Source organism: Trichechus manatus, unplaced genomic scaffold (genome assembly GCF_000243295.1).
Source record: "Trichechus manatus latirostris isolate Lorelei unplaced genomic scaffold, TriManLat1.0 scaffold00047, whole genome shotgun sequence".
Classification (NCBI taxonomy): domain Eukaryota; kingdom Metazoa; phylum Chordata; class Mammalia; order Sirenia; family Trichechidae; genus Trichechus; species Trichechus manatus.
The window spans coordinates 13,042,275-13,063,384 of record NW_004443983.1 but is presented as its reverse complement, the minus strand read 5'-3'; the positions used below and the strand labels follow the sequence as shown (position 1 = coordinate 13,063,384).

Below are 21,110 nucleotides of genomic sequence, written 5' to 3'. Positions count from 1 at the left end.
TATCTCAGAGTAAAGGGAAGTAACTGAAATTTGAGTTAGAGCCCAAAAAGGCTTAAAAGGGAATTACTACTTACAAAATCAAGGGTACCCTGTTTCATTTCATCTACTCTTAAAGATGAAATCCAGGCATTTTACACTGGAGAATTCTTTATTCTAATAAGTGTAGGGAAAGGTCAATGTATTTATTAAATTTTTATTAAAAATGATTTTAAGGGTTATTATTTAAAAAGTTTATAAAACAGTCATCAGAGCAGCTAGAAGTGCCTAAAGGAAACCACATGAATTTGATGAGACTGATTTAATTTTAAATTCACAAACACAAATCTCAAATGGACACTCAATACTGAGGAGAAATTATTCAGTGTTACCTAACAGGTTTGCTGTCCAGCTCTCTGAAAGCCTATATCCTACCTTTTCTTCTTTGCTTAAAATCTCTCAATTTACCTCCCTAACTCTCAACATCTAATTAACAATGAGAATACCTCCTTGGGATCTTAAAGTACACGTCCCTGATTACTAATGAGGTCGAGCATCTTTTGATAGTCTTGTTGTTGCTGTTAGGTGCCGTCGAGTTGGTTATGACTCATAGTGACGCTATGTGTAACTGAACAAAATGTTGCCCAGTCCTGAGCCATCCTCACAATAGTAGATATGTTCGAGCCCATTGCTGCAGTCACTGTGTCAATCCATCTCACTGAAGGTCTTCCTCTTCTTTTGCTGACCCTCTACTTTACCAAGCATGATGTCTTTCTTCAGAGATCAGTCTCTCCTGATAACATGTCCAAAGAAAGTAAAACAAAGTCTTGCTATCCTTACTTTTAAGAAGCATTCTGGCCGTACTTCCTCCAAGACAGATTTGTTTGTTCTTCTGGCAGTTCATAAACCAAACCAAAGCTGTTGCTATCGAGTCGATTCCAACTCATAGCGACCTTACATGACAGAGTAGAACTGTCCCACAGAGTTTCCAAGGAGCACCTGGTGACCTTCTGGTTAGCAGCTGTAGCTCATAACCACTATGCCACCAAGGCAGTCAATATTCTTCACCAGACCACAATTTAAATGTGTCAATTCTTCTTCAGTCTTCCTTTTTCATTGTCCAACTTTCCCATGTATACGAAGCTACTGAAAATACCATGGCTTGGGCCAGGTGCACCTTACTCATCAAAGTAACATCCTTGCTTTTTAAGATTTTAAAGAGGCCTTTTGCAGTAGATTTGCCCAGTGCAATATGTCATTTAATTTCTTGATTGCTGCTTCTACAGGCATTAATTATTGATACACGTAAAATGAAATCCTTGATAACTTCAATATTTTCCCTGTTTATCACGTTGCTTATTGGCCCAGTTGTGAGGATTTTTGTTTTCTTTATACTGAAGTGTAATCATACTGAAGGCTGTAGTTTTTGATCTTCATCAGTGTTTCAAGTCATAATTCTATAATTATGATATTCTTATTACCCATAAAATTATCTGCTCAAATGTTTTGATCATTTTCTAACTGGACTGTCATTTGTCTTATTGATCTGATTTGTAGTTCTTTATACATTCTGCATATTAACACTTTATATTCTATAAATGTGGTCTCCTAGTTTGATTCTCTTCATATCTTTTTACCTTTTACTGTTTTCCCAGCATGCCATGCTGACTAAGGCCTCCATTATAACACTATACGGCAATGGTGGTAGTGAGCACTCCTGTCTGGTTCTTGATTTTAATATTGAGAACTGCTGATTGGGAGAGGGGGGTAAATATCTTTTATCAAGTCAAGAAAGGTCCATTCTAATGCCAGCTTCAGAGTTTCTGTCATGATGAGACATTATTATTAATTTTTTTCCTGCATCAAAAGAATCTATCACGTGGATTTTTCTCCCGTATTCTGCTGATGTGGTGTGTGATATTTACAAATTTTCTATGTGAAACTATCTTTGCATTTCAAATAAACTGAGATTGGTAATTTTTATCTTTTTCTAAATATACTTATAAACTCAGATTTCCAATAATTTTATTTAAGATTTTGACACGTATTTTCACGAATGAATGAAACAGGCTTGTTAATTTTCTTCACATACTCCCTTTGCCTAGTTTGGAATTTGGGTTATAATGGCATATAGGATGATTTGGGGGAATAGTTCTTTTTTTATTCTCTGGAAGACTTTATGTAAGATTGATGTGTTCTTTGAAAGTTTATGAGAATTTAGCTCTGAAGTCATCTAGATGAACTGTTTCCTCCAAGGAAAGATTTTTAATCATTGATTCCATATATGTAATGGTTATAGGACTGTTGAAGCTTTCTATTTCTTCTTGAATGAGTTTTGTTTAGTAAATTCTATTTTCCTAAGAATTTATCAATTTGTTCTATATTTTCAAATTTACAGGCACAAAGTTTACAATATTTATTTTTTAGTCTATTTAATCTTTACTGAATTTGTAGTTGTATTCACTTTTGTATTTCAATGTTATTTATCTGTCGTCGTTGTAAATACTGCCATATTTTTATAAATATCATTTTGTCGAATATAATCACACTCATTCGTTTACATATTGTCTATGGCTGTTTTCATGGAACGGCAGTAGATTTGAGTAGGTGCAACAGACTGGCCCACAAAGCTGAAAATATTTAGTCTCTGGCCCTTTACAGTATTAATTTGACAATCCCAACTACAGCATTCCCATTAAAGTTGGGAAAACAGAATGGTGTCTACCATCAATCACCAATATTTAACATTGCTCTGGAGATATCATTCAATGCAATTAGACAAGAATATAAAATTTCAATTTTTACAACTACCTGCTTCCAATTCTGTGAAAGAATCACTTATTTCCCTCTTGAGGCTGTCCCTTCTCCCTTGCCATTACCTCTAGCGGACAGCAATGGCAGCTCTAGTTTACTCATACCTAACTCAACCAAAATTACTTTTTAAATGCCCAAAATTTTCTTAATAAAGCAAAGTGGGAATATATATTGTATCTCAACAGAAGATACTGAAATTATCAGTATTTTCAATTAATTTTTCATTTTTAAATATTAAAAGCATAAAGAAAAAATCAGTAGCATTATTAACAGACTATTGGTATTACAGATGGAGCTCTGGTGACTCAGTGGTTAAATGCCCAGCTGCTAACCAAAAGGTCAGCGGTTTGAAACCACCAGCCACTCTACGGGAGAAAGATGTGGCAGTCTGCATCTGTAAAGATTTACAGTCTTGAAAACCCTATAAGGCAGTTCTGCTCAGTCCTATAGGGTTGCTATGAGTTGGAACTGACTTGATGGCAATGGGTATTAGTACTATATAGAGTTTGTAAACGCAATTAATAGTATATCTAACATTTAAATATGTTGTATATGTATACCATTCTTTGACAACACACAGAAAACAATAAAGCTCACTGTTAAACATACCCTTCCTGAAGAGATAATTCTTGGTTTTCTTCTTCAGGGCCACTACTGTCACTGTGTAGTTCGGGTTCATTCTCATCTTTTCCTGGCAGAGTCTCCCAGCTTTCATCACTTGAAGACTGATCTTTCTCTGTGCCAGAAAACCGATGAGGCAAAGAAGCAGACCATTCCCCATCACTGCATTCTGAGCTGCAAATTTACAACAGGAATAAAACAAACCATCATTACATATTCAGTTACTTTCATCATTAGAAAAGTTAACCAGGCATCATAGTATTGAGTGGATTGCTGATGTCACACATGCTTCATCATATGTCAACTCAATTTTAAAAATACAAAAACAAATCGATTCAGTAGAATGTAACTTTTCCAAATGAATATGGCATATGTCAAGGTATGAAACATATCACTAAATTATGTAATTCCATGGTGCCTGGGTAGAGGCTCTTCATATTTTACATATTTCTGAATAAATTTTAAATACAGTTTGATAATCATAAATTAACTATTCACCTAGAATAAATAATAACAGATCACTCACTTGACCTGACTATAACAACTCTTTCTAATTATATACTGACAACTAGTGACATATTCTCTACAAATAAATTTTCACTACTGGCATGCTTTTAAAAGCTTTTTTTTTTCCCCCTTTCTTTTTCATAAAAACTTTTAAAAGGATTAGTCTATGTTTAAAAAGGAAGAGGGATTCAAACTCGTGGAAAGCAGCACTGATAAAGCTTTACTAAAGTCCTTAGGTAGGCCCATGAACACAAAATAAATTTCAGTTCAAGAGAATATTTAGATAACCAATCAAAGGGTATGATAAAAAGTTTAAGAGACACTCAGAAAATTACTCTTACTTGTATTTAAGTAACTAGTTTTAAGTCTTTAAAGAAGTAGTCATCTTATATTACCAAAGGCTAAGGTATTGCTTATCAACATTGAAAACAAATCTTACGTGCTTCCCAGACATAACAATTATTCTGATCAAGAATCCCCTTAAAGATTTTTCTTTGTGCATCATACTTTTTGTGAAAATCAAAATAACAAATCTTAATTCACGTTTTTTAAAAGTGATAACTGGTAGGGAATTACAGTTTCTAAATTCTTTAAAAATACCAAAGCTGATTTCAACTGACAATGACCCCATGTGTTACTGAGTGCAACTGCTCTATAGGGTTTTCTCAGCTGTAATCTTTACGGAATCAGATGGATAGGCCTTTCTTCTATAGTGCTGCTGGATGGGTCTGAACCACCAACCTTTGGGTTAGTGGTCACGTTCACCATTTGTGTCACTCAGGGATCTAACTCTTATTAATATCTAGTTAGTTCCCCCTTCCACAGGCAGACGAACCCAAGAGATAAACATGTTATTAACAAACAGCAGTATCAATCTGAGTTCTGAGAGATTAGTAGAAGCAAAAAAATTAAACCAACTTCCAGTTTTCAGTAAATAGGAAGCAGGGTCCAAACACCCTAAAGAAGGAATACAATACAGCCAAGGCTTAGCAAATAAATGGTGTTCTTTCAGCTGGGTATGAGCCAGAGTTGCTAAAACTGTGTAAAATTTTGTCACCGAAAAAATAAACCAAGATCAAATAAACCATTTATAGACTTACATCAGTACCAAAACCTAACAGAAAACAGTTTTATAAGAGTAGCTAAGTCCCTGACTACAAAACTTCTTATTTATTAAAGGTAAATTGCTGCTGCTGCTGCTGTTAGTTGCCGTCGAGTTGATTCCAACTCATGGCAACTCCATGTGTGCAAAGCAGAGCTTCTCCATAGGGTTTTCAAGGCTGTGACCTATTGGTAGCAGATCGCAAGGCCTTACTTCTGAGGTGCCTCTGTGTGGGTTCAAATCGTCAACCTTTCGGCTAGTAGTTGAGTGCTTAACGTTTGTGCCACCAAGGGGCTCCTAAAGCTAAATTACCAACACTAAGTTTGATAAGTCTTTAACGTTCAGGATATCTTTATTAATTTGTGGCAATTTTAACATAAGTCTGTTTAATGTAGTTTGTAACGCACAGAGGATTATGCTACTTGAATTGCACTGCCATTTACAACTTTCTGGTCTTTTCCCTTAATATCAAGATATTGTAATCACTTTAACTTCCTAGCATGCCTGAGGAACAAACCCATTTATCCCTAATTTACTCCTTTTAAACTCCCATGAACTTGGATACAAGATAAAAAAGGTCTGTTAAAATGTTAGAGCATGTGTTTCAAGATCTTGTTTGGCTATTCATAGATGTTTTATCTGTTGGTGGTAGAGGGGACGTCAGAGGAGCTCTTCATTCATGGCTCTCAGCTAAGTTATACAGAAGAAGAAAGCTGTGATTCAGCATCATGATAATTATCTGTATATTTTGTCTTCTCTGCTAGGCTGGTGCACTATGCGAACAGGGGCAATTATTATTCACATTTTCAGAAAACCTGGAACAAAATCTAGCACTTAAGAGGATTTCAATAAGTCCCTTTTGAATACATCAAACCGAAGTCAACTAAATGGCTAACATTTCTTTTACTCTCCCAAGAACATCAATAACAAAAGTTGTTCTGAAGTTTTTACCTTAAGCAAGGTGTTTTTTTTTTTTTAACCTTTTAAACAAAATTAAGTCCTAAGGACAGAAAAAACTCTTAAAGGAAACTTAAGTGTTATAAGGAATGATCAGTAGATGGCATGCCTCTCTTTAGAACAGTTAGGCCAAGGTTAATGTGCAGGCATTGCTAAAAGGTTCTTCCAAACTCAAGATCTTGTCCTCAAACAGTCATTAAAGTTCTCAGGGTATATTTCAAAAGAGCAGGGTGTTAACCTTAGCTCTCTGGTCTAATTTCAAGTCTGGTAATTATATGCTGTCTTTTAAAATTCCCCATGCAGTTCTAATTTAATAAGGTGGTGTTCAGTTCCTGTCAAACAGCTCAGAGCAATGCCACCAGCTGCAATACTTATCCCATAGAGTATAATGTTTCAGATGTGATTAAGTGATCATTTAAGAATTTTTCAGCAAGGGGACCATGCATTTATTAAAATACTTTTCTTCTTATAAAGAATACGTAACCTCTGTTTTAAAAAAATGGTCAAAATTCTTGTATCTAAAAATGTTATGGTTATTTTTAGTTATGTTGTTGATAAGTTCTATTTGTAGCTATTACAATACAAACATGACAAGAAAATTTTCAAGTATATCACCTTAAATTTTACAAAATAGAGAAAACAACTTAAAAAAATCTCACAGACTCAAATTAAGCAGAAGCTATTTCTATTTTCCTTCTCAAGTGCGTAATGGTAGATTCACTGTGTTTCCCCATTTCTCTAATCTGCCAACATGAAAATAGAGCAGGACTACAGTGAAACATCAGGTAGAAGAACAAATGGCAAAATGAAACTAAATAAAAGTTTACAGCTATGAAATTTCAACCTTCAGCTGGCACCACATGAAAAGGCACTCTGACAACTGTATTACCTAGCAGACAGACAGGGTAGAAATAGTAGCATAGAAATAGAATTACTCCTCAAAATTGTATAGGCTATTGAAATGAGGACTTAAAATATATCTTAAGGCTTACACATGCAAATATAAGCAGATCCTAGGTAGAAGCATTATCCTTCAGAACTTATTCTGTGATAAGATTTAAAAAAAAAAATCCTAAGTGTTTCTGGCAATTTAATGTGTCTTAACATAAGAAAGGCTTCAAAATTAGGTTCTATCATAGAGTCTGCACAACTACAGGTTCTGTAAATCAATATACTACTAACAAGGTGAAAGAAAAAAAAAAGTTTCTATTAACCATAAGGGATTTACCAATCTGTATATTCTATTTGTAAAAAATCTATCACGGTTCAGAATACTGACATATCATTTTTAAAAAATTACAAATAAATACATCCTATAAGCACTAAAAGTCCAGAGTCATTTTCAGGTAAAGAAATCACTTCTACCAATAACAAAATACCAATTTAAAAAACCAGGGGCCAAAAAAACTACCCTTTCTCTTGGGGTTGACAAACAATATAAGATCTCATCTACTTCAATACATGACATTAGACCTGACTACAAAAAGGCAAACAAAAGTAAGAGGTTTTTATTTTTGGTTAGTGTGTCCACAATGAAGAAGGCACAGCCAAAGTAAATACTTTTCTTTAAAAAAGCAAAAATGTAAGGGGTGCGGGAGGGATCTAAAAATAGTATACTTTAAAAAGATATCTAAAACTCTATGAGCTTTTTTGAATGTGTGTGTGTGTGTGTTTTATGGTAACACAGAAATATAATAATAGAGTTCACAATCCAATCCAAAAATCTTAGGGCTGAACGTGTTTTAGAATTTAAATTTTTCCCCCTAGATTTAAAATATTACTCAACAACCCTCAATGGGGTCTGGGCCAGCGCCCAGTAATCAAATACACTCATATTTCTAGAGCAAAACATATGAATACTTGAAATAGCAGCCTCATTTTAGTTCAGCTCTAAGCTTGCCATTAAGTAAGTTAACATCAGGTCAGGTTTTGTTTCCAGTTTCTACTTTCAGAACATTGTGGATTTTGGATAAAGGACTGTGGGTTTTAACTGAAAAAAGGGGAAATAAGCCAGGAAAAGGTCTTAGCTAATTTTACCCCTAGCTTAAAATTCAGTACGTTGTATAAATATTGTCTGCTATCTCTTGAAGTTTATAAACTTTAAGATAACATTAGAAAACTATATTTCAACTGTTTTCTGTTATATATGTATTACAATAGAATAATTCATGTATAAAGAAAACAAAATATTTGTATTAATTTTATGACATGAAATAAAATACATAAAATGAATTCATATAAAAGTGATAAATTACTTCTTTTATAATATCTCCTAGTTGGAAAAAAAAAAATTTCCACTAGTTAATAGAATCTTGCAATTTCACTGTAACTGAGCACTGTCGGGGTTACCACTAGCTTTAAAAGGATATGTGAAAGCTTGGGCTTAGGAAAATCTGAGTAATGAAAACTGAGCAGCTGAACAAAGAAAACCTCCATTTCTCTTCTTTCAGTTGTCCTATGATTTGGAATAAAAAGGAATCTGTGTTTTTAGGAGAAATCAGAATGTTTATTAGAAGAAAAGTTCTATGTTCACCTGAAAACAGCACATTACAGTGGTGAAAAACACAGAGTGTGTTTAGGCAACAAGTAGGTATTCAAATTATGGCTCCACCATTTACTAGCTTTGTGACCTTAGGAAGTCACTTAGCTCTCTGCCTCAGTTTCTGCATCTAAAAACGGGGAAAATAATAATACCTACCACAAAGAGTTGTTATAAGAATTAAATGCTGAATAAAAATAAGTAAAAAATAAACTTAGTGATAGGAAGAGCAACAGAAAGAACAACTAAAGAGAGAAATGGGTGATATTAATAAATATTGGCAAAGTTAATGCAATATTGCAAATCAAAAATTTCTGTGATCTTACCCCAGCCCAGGGGCAAGGATGAGAAGGCAGGAGGGGACAGGAAAGCCGGTAATAGGGAACCCGAGATCGAGAAGGGGAGAGCGTTCGTGGGGTTGGCAACCAATGTCACAAAACAATCTATGTGCTAATTGTTTAATGAGAAAGCTAGTTTGTTCTGAAAACCTTCTTTTGAAGTACAATAAAAAATACGTATGTATATTAAAAAAAAAAAAGATGAGACTTACTGGTCTGACAGAGTCCGGAGGAACTCCAAGAACATGGCCCCCAGACACCCTTATAGCTCAGTAATGAAGTCACTCCTGAGGCCCACCCTTCAGCCAAAGATTAGACAGGCCCATAAAACAAAAGAAGACTAACTGGGCATACTAGCCCAGGGGCAAGGACGAGAAGGCAGGAGGGGACAGGAAAGCTGGTAACGGGGAACTCGAGGTCAAGAAGGGGAGAGTGCTGACATGTCATGGGGTTGGCAACCAAAGTCACAAAACAATATGTGTATTAATTGTTTAATGTGAAACTAGTTTGCTCTGTAAACCTTCATTTAAAGTACAATTAAAAAAAAAAAATTCTGTGATCTTAATCGCTATTTAAACACAAACTGGCTTAACAAAGGATTTTTTAATTCAATAAATACTTATCTAGCATTTTATGAACTGTAATAATCAGCATCTCTATCCTTCTGTAATAACTAATAATCATTATTTGAACTGATAATCTCTATAAACTCCTAAAACATCTCAAAGAAAGTCTGTAAAAAATTCTAACCGATAGTGTGCATGTATGGTTAGCGCTCAGTAAGTAAGACTATTTGATAAGTCAAAATATATAATTCCCTGACCATATCTGACACAGCACCCATCAAATACTGTGGCACCAGACATAAACCACTTGGTTCACTACACAATCTGACAATGTATGAAACCTTACCTATCTTCATCTTTGTCATACAGTTGGTAATAATCTCCACAGCCATTCCAAAAGGTGTTATCCACAACGTCTTGCCTTACTGCTGTGGCTCCATTTCCGGGTGTTGTTTGGTGATCTTCTGGTTCTATCTGTATAACTCCTCCGAAAGGTGGATCCAAGAACATGCAGTCATGCTCTCCATCGTAGTCTTCACATTTTATTAACAGGTCGTCTGGGCCATTTTCCTCAACTTCCAAAGCCTCCTTCCACCTCTGAACACTTCTTTGTTTAGCCTCATGCCGATTAAAACCTGTTTCTTGGTCCACCTGGCTTGAACTGACCACTTTTCTAACTTTTGGCCTGACTACCTGTTCAGGAGACCTTTCCTGGTTGTTTTCCCTATCACTAGTATTTTGTTCACTACAAATATGCCCTAAAGCCCAGGCTGAATCTTCAGGTGAATTTTCTCTCTCTTTCTCCTGGCTAATATTATTTTGTTGTTTCTTTCTAACAACTTCATCTTCAGAAGAGGAGCTCTGGAATTTCTGGTTGTTTTGATGGGCAAACTCAGTATCACCACTAGAACTTTTCACTAAAGGTGCTGAATCTAACTCTTCAAACTCTTCTCTTATTTCAGAGTTAAGAGACGGAACTGGTGGTGAAATACCTGTGTATGCCTCTACTCCATTTTCCAACTCAAACACTGTATTGCCCAACGCTTCCTGATATCTACCACCTTCCACAACTTCTGTAGAAAGCTGAAGACGGTCATTATCCTCTCCGTGTTTGGCATCTGGATCATAAGAGTTAGTAAGAACCACTTCATTTCCATTTTGGACACCTGAAGCATTACAAGCTCCTGGAATATATTCTCCCTCAGAGTGGTTATGAAGATCTGTACTGCTTCCTATGGTCTCCCCGCCTTCCTCACTATGATGTACTGCAGCACAGGATGGGCTGCTCTCAGTGGTTTGATTCAATGCTGTACCGCAAATGGGAATTTCTGTTTCACTTTCTTTAAATAAAGATTCATTGGGCAAAGAAGAATGAACTTGATCCAATGAACTGGAACCTTCACAGAAAACAAAAGAAAACAAATCTGTAGGGATTAATTTAGATAAAACTGTATTTAATAACAACCATTTAAGTGGAAATCATATCAATTATTACCTACTTGAAAATATAAATGAGTTTCTCTGGCAGGTATATCTATGCTCCCTAACTTCACTGGGAGAGCAGACTGGCTACCCTACGGCTTAATTTATGCCATTGCATAGCCTCTCAATATTCTCTCCCTCACATGACTTTTGCAAGTTTTTCACCTAAATCCTAATACCTAAAACCTAATACCTAAAACCAAAAAGACAATTAAGGGAGAAGACACTGAGAGGGTGCACAATGAGGGGCATAAGCAGAGTCACAGGGTAACCAGTCTGCCCTATCAGTGATCTTCAAACCCACATTCAAGTACTCATGACAGAACAAATAACAATCGGTTACAGATCTAAGACAAATGAGACACTACTGTGCTTTGAAGTTAATTCAGAAAATTATATCATCATACTACAAAAAGGCTTTTTCTGTAACAAAATGACCTAAGCTATTAATTCAGATTTCTATATGTGAGAGTAAAAATAACCTAGAAATATCAAGTTTGCTCAGGAAAAGAAGACATCTCAGTCTAAAAATGTATAATCATAGTTCGCAGATATCTGAAAAATATGTTTTCAAACCACTTAACTAAAAAATTTTAATAACTATGCATTATTTGATGTCTATATGTTATAAAATAAGAAACGATACACCAAACTAGCCAAGCTAAATTATTTAGAGGTAAAATTAAAACAAAACAAAAGCTATTTAAATGTAATAGACATGGAAAAATATATTTAGCTCACATTTAAAAAAAAATCATTTTGGTTGAATGATAAAGATTTCCTCTTGCTGAATGATGTGATAATATAATCACTGCATGACAGTATAGCTATATTTTAATGACTGGCCATATTCTATTTTCTTCTATGTTTAAATGCATATACTGTTAATATTAAATTTAAAAAAATTTTCAAAATAAAATTCGATAGCAAATGTACTGCATTTATACCCATATATACACATAAAACCCACTCACAGTTTCAAATATTACAAGATAGATGCCTACATAACTGTCTTCCCTGCTATTATTTATAACTCATATTAGTAGCCCATAAATAATTACATGTTACACACCTGAGGAATTTTCCTTTGGAACATCATCTAGCTCCAACACTTCATAGTCATCACCAGCCCGACCTAAACTTCTTTCATGCCTGGTCATACACGGTTTAAAACTGACGTACGCATGCCTTCTTCCATATCTCCTGCCTGTAATTGTCTGATAGCCTCCTGCCGGTTTAGGCCAAGCAGCCTTGTTGGATTCTTGATCCATTGCTGGAAAAAAAAAAAGAGTTAAAAAGTAGAAGAGATATAGCCATGACCTCTATTCTGGTGACCAGTAGGGGGAAAAACTGCTTCAACACATATGCAGTCACTTGCCAAATCATATGCTAGTGAATGTCAACTGCACATTACTAGTACTATAAAACATTATTCCTATTCACATACTTGAAAAGTAAACATGAAATGCTATGTAATGAGAGTTACGTGGCCTCTTCCGTCCAAAAAAATACCTTTTAAGTTTGGTTTCTTTAAGGTGCTTCAGATTTTTATAATGTAAAATACCAGAAAAGATTTTTCATATGTCAAATTACTATGCTACAAATGCTCTTTAAGGATTGAGAATGATCCTCCAAACTTCCTTAGTAAAATATCTTGCGTATAACCAAACCAGCGGCGGTCAAGTCGATTCCAACTCATGGCAACCCCATGTCTGTCAGAGTAGAACTGTTCTCTACAGGGTTTTCAAAGGTTGATTTTTCACAAGTAAATCACCAGGACTTTCTTCTGAAGCACCTCTGGGTAGACTCAAATGTCCAACCTTTCGGCTAGCAGCTAAGCGTGTTAATCCTTTGCACTACCCAGGGACATCTTACATATAAATATTCCATAAATAGTTGTTGAATGAATTACTCGGACATAATATGATAGTTTCAATTACAGTAAGAGTGCATATGCTCCTGCTGAAGGTAACAGGTAACTTTTTAAAATGTTATCTGTACTTTCATTAAAAAACCAACTGGACCACAACAAAATATATTTCAAAGATTAGCATCAGATAAAATTCTCCATAAAGGAACAGTGATGGGCCAAGTCAAACAGATGCTATCCTACTTTTTAAAACTACCAATGGTATACACTATGGTTAAAAAAAAAAAATCCAGCAACATCTGAACAACTTGAATATTAAGTTTTGATGACTTACAGATATATAGTAATCAGCAGTAGTATCTTTTTGTAAGTGCAACATTATATATATACACACACATAAATACGTGTGTGTGTGTGTGTGTGTGTGTGTGTGTGTGTGTATAGTATAAGTCTGCTTACTCGATTAGATTTTATATACCCTACGCAGGAACTGAACAAAAGATTTTTGCCATAACACATGATACACTCAATAAGTGCAATTGTTACTTTTTTTGTTTTGTTGCATTAGAATAAGAAGGAAATATGATCATTTCCAAGGACAAAGGAGAAACAAACATGTATTTACAACGAGTAACAAACAAGTGTTATGCTATCTTATTTAACCCCTTCAATGACCTTATATAGTAGGTAATGTACTCTATTTTAAAGATTAAAAAAAAAAAAGGTTAAAACTAAGTGTTTAAATAACTCATCCAATAACCAGAACCAATGCCCTTAAAACTCTTCCTAAGGAATAGTCTCCAAAGTGGAAAGCACAAGAGGGTGTGGAAAGAAAATAGTAGAAACTATATTTATCTTCATATCAAAAATTAGAGATTAAGCTTTATGAATATTCACTATATAGACTGAAACCAGCCTTTAGTAATACCATATGTCGGATGGTTACATACGGTACTCAAGGTATCTGAAGAAAACAATAAGAATTCGTCAATGTAGAGGAATTGACAATGACACCTTCCTTACCTGCTGGCTCTTTTTCAGCGTATAGTGACATATATGGCAGTTTTTGTGTGCCCAGTTCAGCGGAATTATGGATGTGATTTTTTTACTCACGCAATGGATAAGTTGCAGGAGGTCCCTATAAAGAAACCATAAATTGAGCAAAATATTAATAATACAAGCACAAAACAAAAATGGCAAAACTGATACTTCTCTTTCTAGTACAAGCTCATTGTTAGCCCTGTAATTAACTTAGAAAAAATCTGTTCTGAAAGTCAATTAAAAGAACTCAAAATTACCAAGATGACTGTTTGAAATACAGATTTACAGAACCTTACCCTAAGTATATATCGTCCTTAAGATTGCTAATGATAACAACACACATATAATTTATAAATAAATAAGCAAATATGTTGGGAGAAATGCTGATGGGAGTACATGACCAAACTGAGAGTCACATATGTTATCTTTGTTTGTCCCTCAAGTACTATATAGCTACTTTAGCCTTGGCATTGTTAAAAGTAGAATCTAAATCTAAAAAATAAACTTCATTTTAAAAATGTATAATGGTTTATCACAATTAATAATTAATGTATATAAATAATGATGTGCTTATTCTTTATCCAGTCAAGGAGCCATTCAGATAATTTAATCCCAAATAAGAACCTATTCTAAATCAGAAAAAACTACAATTTACCACGTAACAAACACAAAAAGATCTTCTGTTTTGAAATTAATCCATTTATTTACTACTTGAGAAGTTGCAACCTGTGCTTTTTTGAAAATCTGGTGAGTGTGTTGCAATTTTTTAAACACTTTTTTTAAACCTATAGCCATTGTTAACTACTTAGTACTAACTTAAATTTATTAGAAGATGATAGTTCTGCAAATGATCTTAATTGCATAGGTTGTGCCATCTCTTTGACCATGGAAAGCTACATATAGCTGATTCTTGCAATTTGTGCAAGTTATGTTATATAAAGTCACTGCAAACACTGAATTGGTGAATACTGAACTACTGCTCTAGTGGAAATACAAAGTTAGGTTCCTGCGAGCCTCTGGTCACAGTACGTTTGTCAATCAATCTGTATGTTACCTTGTTTTATGTGTTTCTATTTAAGGAAAAAATTGACTAAATTTCACAGCCTGGGCAACTGGAAAAGTGAAGCTGACATTAATTGACATAGGAAAACACTGTGGAAGAAGGAGGTTTGGAGAAAATTTCTTGAGTTCAGTTTTGAATGTGTTAAGTTTGAGGCATCTATTTGACATTCAAGTGAAAATGTTAAATAGGAGTCTGGAGCTGACTGGAAAAATTTGGGAGTTATCAGTGTATACATGATATTTAAAAAGGTATGAACTTGGATGAGATCTCTAAGCTGTACATGGAGAAGGAAAGAAATTCAAAGACTGGATTCTGACACAATCCAACATTAAGAGGCTAGGGAAAAGAGAAGAAGCAGAAAAACCAAAAGGCCAGTAGAAGAAAAGAAAAATCCAGAGTGTGGATACCAAGTGAAGAAAGTGCTTCAGACAGAAGAACTAATCCACTATGCCAAATGCTGCTAAAAGGTGAAGTACAATGAGGACCTATAACTAACCACTGGCCTTAGCCACATGGAGGACAATGAAGACCTTGACAAAGGCACCTCTGGTAGAATGATAGGTGCAAAAAAGCCTGAATGGAATGCTGTTTAGAGACAGTGGAAGGAAAGCAATTGAAACAAGTACAGAAATCATGAAAAACATTGTTTCTTAAATCAAACTTTTCGTTAAAGTGATTTCACTTTCTTCTTAAAGATATTCTTTTCAGAAGCCTCCAATATCTTGATCTAATTTAGAGCTATTACCAAGCTACTTCTGAGATATGTTTTGATTATACTACTCCTGGGTTAGGTTCCTTGGTTTAAATCCCATGTTTTCCTTTTTTCCCCTTTACTAGAAAATCCTCAAATAATTGTTCCAGAAAGTATACACAGGAGGTAAACTTTCAGTCCTTGCATGTTAGAAAATATTTTTATCTTTCATTCACACTTTGGCTACAATTCAAAACAAAATTATTGTCTCCAAACTCTGAAAAGCACTGTCTTCTAGGATCCCTTGTTGCTGATAAGAAAGTGTCCTGCCAATTTACTTCTCATTCTTCCGTAGGTAAACCAGTGTTTCTCTCTGGAATATTTAGGGTCTTCTCTTCATAACCGGTGAAGAGGACTTGAAGCACTGATGAAGACCAAAGACTACAGCCTTCAGTATGGATTACACCTCAACATAAAGAAAACAAAAATCCTCACAACTGAACCAATAAGCAGTATCATGGCAAACGGGGAAAAGACTGAAGTTGTCAAGGACTGCATTTTATTGGGTCTACAATCAACGCCTGGAAGCAGCAGTCAAGAAATCAAACAACGCACTGCACTGGGCAAATCTGCTGCAAAAGACCGCTATAAAATGTTAAAAAGCAAAGATGTCATTTTAAGGACTAAGGTGTGCCTGACCCAAGCCATGATATTTTCAAGTGCCTCATATGCATGCGAAAGCTGGACAATGAATAAGGAAGACCGAAGAATTGATGCCTTTGAATTATGGTGTTGGCATAGAATACTGAATATACCACGGACTGCCAAAAGAATGAACAAATCTGTCTTGGAAGAAGTACAACCAGAATGCTCCTTAGGAGCAAGGGTGGCGAGACTTCATCTCACATATTTTGGACATGTTATCAGGCGAGACCAGTCCCTGGAGAAGGGCATCAAGCTTGGTAAAGTAGAGGGTCAGCGAAAAGAAGGAAGACCTCAACAAGATGGACTGACACAGTGGCTGCAATAATGGGCTCAAGCATTTAACAATTGTGAGGATGGTGCAGGACCAGGCTGTTTTTCGTTCTGTTGTACATAACGTCGCTATGAGTCGGAACCAACTCGACGGCACCTAACAACAACGACTTAGTAACTGGTAGAGTATTCTGCAATTTCATGAGGACTTTTTTAGGGACAGTCTATTTTTTAAATTTCTTCTACGTAACACTGGCTGGGCCGTTTTAATTAAAAAACTTCTGTCATTTTAAGTCTTTCATTTTTTTTTCCTTCCTATTTTCTCCGTATTTGGACCACATGGGTTGATGTTTTGTCTCCAACCTTTTCTTTCGTATTTTCACTCTGTGTACTGGGAGATTTCATCCACTTTTACTTCCAGCTCTCCAGTATTCTCCATAATAATATTTTTAATTTTTAGTACTTTCTCACTCTCTACTTCATTATTTTGAGTAACGGTTCTCATCTTATGGATAAAATGTAGTTTAATCTTTCTATAGATGCTAGTCATCTCTATTTCTTCTGACACTATTATCTTATTCCTACCTCTCAAGTATAAATTTTTTTTTAAAAAAGCAGAACAGGGAGAGGAGAGGAGATGAATAATAGGGAATAAAGACAACAGTTGTGTCAAGATTAAAATGATTAAATCATCAGTCCCCAATTCATATCTAAAGCCAATTGGAAACATTTAGTCTGAGTTTTCTCTAAAGTGACATTGTCTTTGCTGAATTAGTCTCCTGTTCCTTATAATATTCATCTAATAAATAACATATTCCTCTTCTCTACTTACGACAATTAGTCATTTCAAATGCCTTGGGGTTTTTAAATCACATCTTACTACCTGTAAAAAACAAAACAAAACATATATATATGTGTGTGTGTCTGTGTGTGCTTCTAAGAAATAACAGAGTGAATCAGGGAAGTATTAACTCTAGATCTTCCAATTATTAACCTAGAAGTCATCATTTTATCACTTAACTGCTCATTATGCCAGCACCTCTAGACAAAGAATAGGGACAACCTCTAAAACAATACAAGGGGAAAGTATGAGTATAGTATGCACATTTCCCATAGTAGACTATGAATTTAAAGACAAGGATCTTGTTTTATTTTTATCTGAATGCATTACATCTAGTACACTATCTAATACAGTATGTATTTAAACAGTTACTGAATGAATGAATGACAATTTTGTACTCCTTTCTTTGATGAAAATATGATAATATAAAAATAAGGGAAGGCAAAATATTGGGTGGAAACCCTGTTGGTGTAATGGTTAAGAGCTACATCTGCTAACTAAAAGATCAGCAGTTCCAATCCACCAGGCACTCCTTGGAAACTCTATGGGGCAGTTCTACTCTGTCCTACAGGGTCACTCTGTCTTAGTAATCTAGTGCTGCTCTAACAGAAATGACACAGGTGGATGGCTTTAACAAAGAGAAATTTATTTGCTCACAGTCTAGTAGGCTACAAGTCCAAATTCAGGACGTCAGCTCCAGGGAAAGGCTTTCTCTCTCTCTCGGCTCTGGAGGAAGGTTTTCGTCACCATCAACCTTTTCCTGGACTAGGAGCTTCTCCACTCAGGGAGCTGGGTCCAAAGGACGAGCTCTGCTCCTGGTTCTGCTTTCTTGGTGGTATGAGGTCCCCTATTCTCTGCTTGCTTCCCCCTTTCCTTTTATCTCTTGTAAGACAAAAGGTGGTGCAGGCCATATCCTAGGGAAACTCCCTTTACATTGGATCAGGGATGTGACCTTAGTAAGAGTGTTATACAATCCCACCTTAATCCTCTTTAACAGAAAATTACAATCACAAAATGGAGGACAACCACACAATTCTGAGAATTGTGGCCCAGCCAAACTGATACACACATTTTTTGGGGGACACAATTCAAACCATGACAAACTCCAACTCTGATACTTAGCCAAGCTACTTAACTGCTCTCGGTATTAAGAGTCCTCTCTTGTAAAATGAGGATAAATATTGTCTAGTTCAAAAAGTTAAATAAAATAAAGTATGTAAAAGTACACACAGGTACTCAGTAAGTGAAAGCTAACTGTAGCAGAAATAATTAAGAAACAGAAAAATCTACGTAAGAATTAGACAAACTGAGTAACGGGCACTTACATGCCTAATTTGGAGCCCTGGTAGCACAGTTGTTAAGAGCCAGGCTGCTAACCAAAAGGCTGGCAGTTCGAATCCACCAGCCACTCCATGGAAACCTACTTTGTCCTGTAGGATCGCTATGAGTCAGAATGGACTCATCGGCAACGGGTTTGGTTTTCTGGTTTCTATATGCCTAATTATATACAATATATACTGAAGTTGGCACATCCTTGGCCTGTGTCTTGAACTGCCTTCAGTATCATCATACTGCTACCCCACTGAGTCATCAACAATGCAACTTGTATAACATTTTTAAATAACATATTTATTTTAAAACCACCCATTATTAGAATAATACAGTGGTTTTAAAATATGTCTACGAATTCTTTGATATTTCTCCCTTCAAAAGATGGAGCTAACTGTTCTCCTCTTAAATGTGGGATATAATTAGTGACCTACTTTTAACGAAGAGAATATGATAGAACAGATGGTGTGTGGTGTACAAGATTAGGGCATAAAAGATATTGTGGCTTCCTCCTTGCCCTCTTGGCTCACTCTGTCTGGTAGAAGCCAGCTGATCATGAGATCACTCAAGTGGTACTATGGAAAGGTCCACGTGGGGTGGAATTGAGGCCTTCTGCTAGGAGCCACAACAAACTGAGGACTTTCGGCAAGAATCATGTGACTGAATCATCTAGGAAGCAGATCCTTGAGCCCAAATCAAGCCTTTAGATGACTGCAGCCCCAGCTTACATCTTGATTGCAACCTCGTGAGAGACCCTGAGCCAAAACCACCCAGCCTGCTACTCCCAAGTTCCTGATCCACAGAAACTGAGAGATAATAAATGTTTTGAGCTGCTAAGTTTTAGGGTAATTTGTTACACTGAAGTAGATAAGGGATACAAATACTTTGCATGTGCTTAGACACCAGATTTTCTTATTTCTACCTATCACTAGTCTCTTCTAAGACATCCATTTTAGTCTTTTCTTTCTTCCTGTCTTTTTAATGACCTCTTGCTTTCTTCATGTATGATGTCCTTGATGTCATTCCACAACTTATCTGGTATTCAGTCATTAGTGTTCAATGTGTAAAACCTATTCTTGAGATGGTCTCTAAATTCAGGTGGGATATACTCAAGGTCATACTTTGGCTCTAGTGGACTTGTTCTAATTTTCTTCAGTTTCAACTTGAACTTGCATATGAGCAACTGATGGTCGTTCTGCAGTCAGCCCCTGGCCTTATTCTGACTGGTGATATGGAGCTTTTCCGTCGTCTCTTTCCACAGATGTAGTCGATTTGATTCCAGTGTGTTCCATCCGGCGAGGTCCATGCATACAGTCGATGTTTATGTTGCTGAAAAAAGGTTATTTGCAATGAAGAAGTCGTTGGTCTTGCAAAATTCTATCATGTGATCTCTGGTATCGTTTCTCTTACCAAGGCCATATATTCCAACTACCGATCCTTCTTCTTTGTTTCTAACTTAAAACCACAGTAAAAAAAGAAAAGGCCCAAATGGATGTCAGAAGAGACTCTGAAACTTGCTCTCGAACGTCAAGTAGCTAAAGCGAAAGGAAGAAATGATGAAGTAAAAGAGATGAACAGAAGATTTCAAAGGGTGGCTCGAGAAGACAAAGTAAAGTATTATAACGACATGTGCAAAGACTTGGGGATGGAAAATCAAAAGGGAAGAACATGCTCGGCATTTCTCAAACTGAAACAACTGAAGAAAAAATTCAAGCCTCAAGCTGCAATACTGAAGGATTCTATGGGGAAAATATTAAACAACACAGGAAGCATCAAAAGAAGATGGAAGGCACACACAGAGTCACTATACTGAAAAGTGGTCGACATTCAACCATTTCAGGAGGTAGCATATGATCAGGAACCAATGGTACTGAAGGAAGAAGTCCAAGCTGCACTGAAGGCACTGGTGAAAAACAAGGCTCCAGGAATTGATGGAATACCAACTGAGATGTTTCAACAAACGGATGCAGCACTGGAAGTACTCCCTTGTCTATGCCAAGAAATCTGGAAGACAGCTACCTGGCCAACCAACTGGAAGAGATCCATATTTATGCCTATTCCCAAGAAAGGTGATCCCATTAAATGCGGATATTATCGAACAATATCATTAATATTACACTCAAGTAAAATCTCGCAGATTATTATTCAAAAGTGGCTGCAGCAGTATGTCCACAGGGAACTGCCAGAAATTCAAGCCGGATTCAGAAGAGGGGACATGGAGCCAGGGATATCGCTGCTGATGTGAGAAGGATCCCGGCTGAAAGCAGAGAATACCAAAAAGATGTTTACCTGTGTTTTACCTTCTATGCAAAGGCATTCAACTGTGTGGATCATAACAAATTATGGATAACACTGTGAAGAATGGGAATTCCAGAACACTTAATTGTGCTCATGAGGA

At 35.9% G+C, this 21,110-nt stretch overlaps 1 protein-coding gene across 2 annotated transcripts in view; it reads right to left on the bottom strand.

Annotated features, from left to right (window-relative positions):
- Positions 1-21,110, bottom strand: part of PJA2 (praja ring finger ubiquitin ligase 2) — a 66,697-nt gene that overhangs the window by 24,950 nt on the left and 20,637 nt on the right. For both annotated transcript variants that reach the window (XM_004377013.2, XM_023731988.1), the window contains exons 2-5: positions 13,796-13,910; positions 11,975-12,175; positions 9,767-10,817; positions 3,400-3,585 (exon numbers count right to left, since the gene is read on the bottom strand). In XM_004377013.2, the coding sequence (XP_004377070.1) occupies positions 3,400-3,585; positions 9,767-10,817; positions 11,975-12,175; positions 13,796-13,826 (1,469 nt within the window). In that variant the 5' untranslated portion in view covers positions 13,827-13,910. The remainder of the gene's footprint in view (positions 1-3,399; positions 3,586-9,766; positions 10,818-11,974; positions 12,176-13,795; positions 13,911-21,110) is intronic.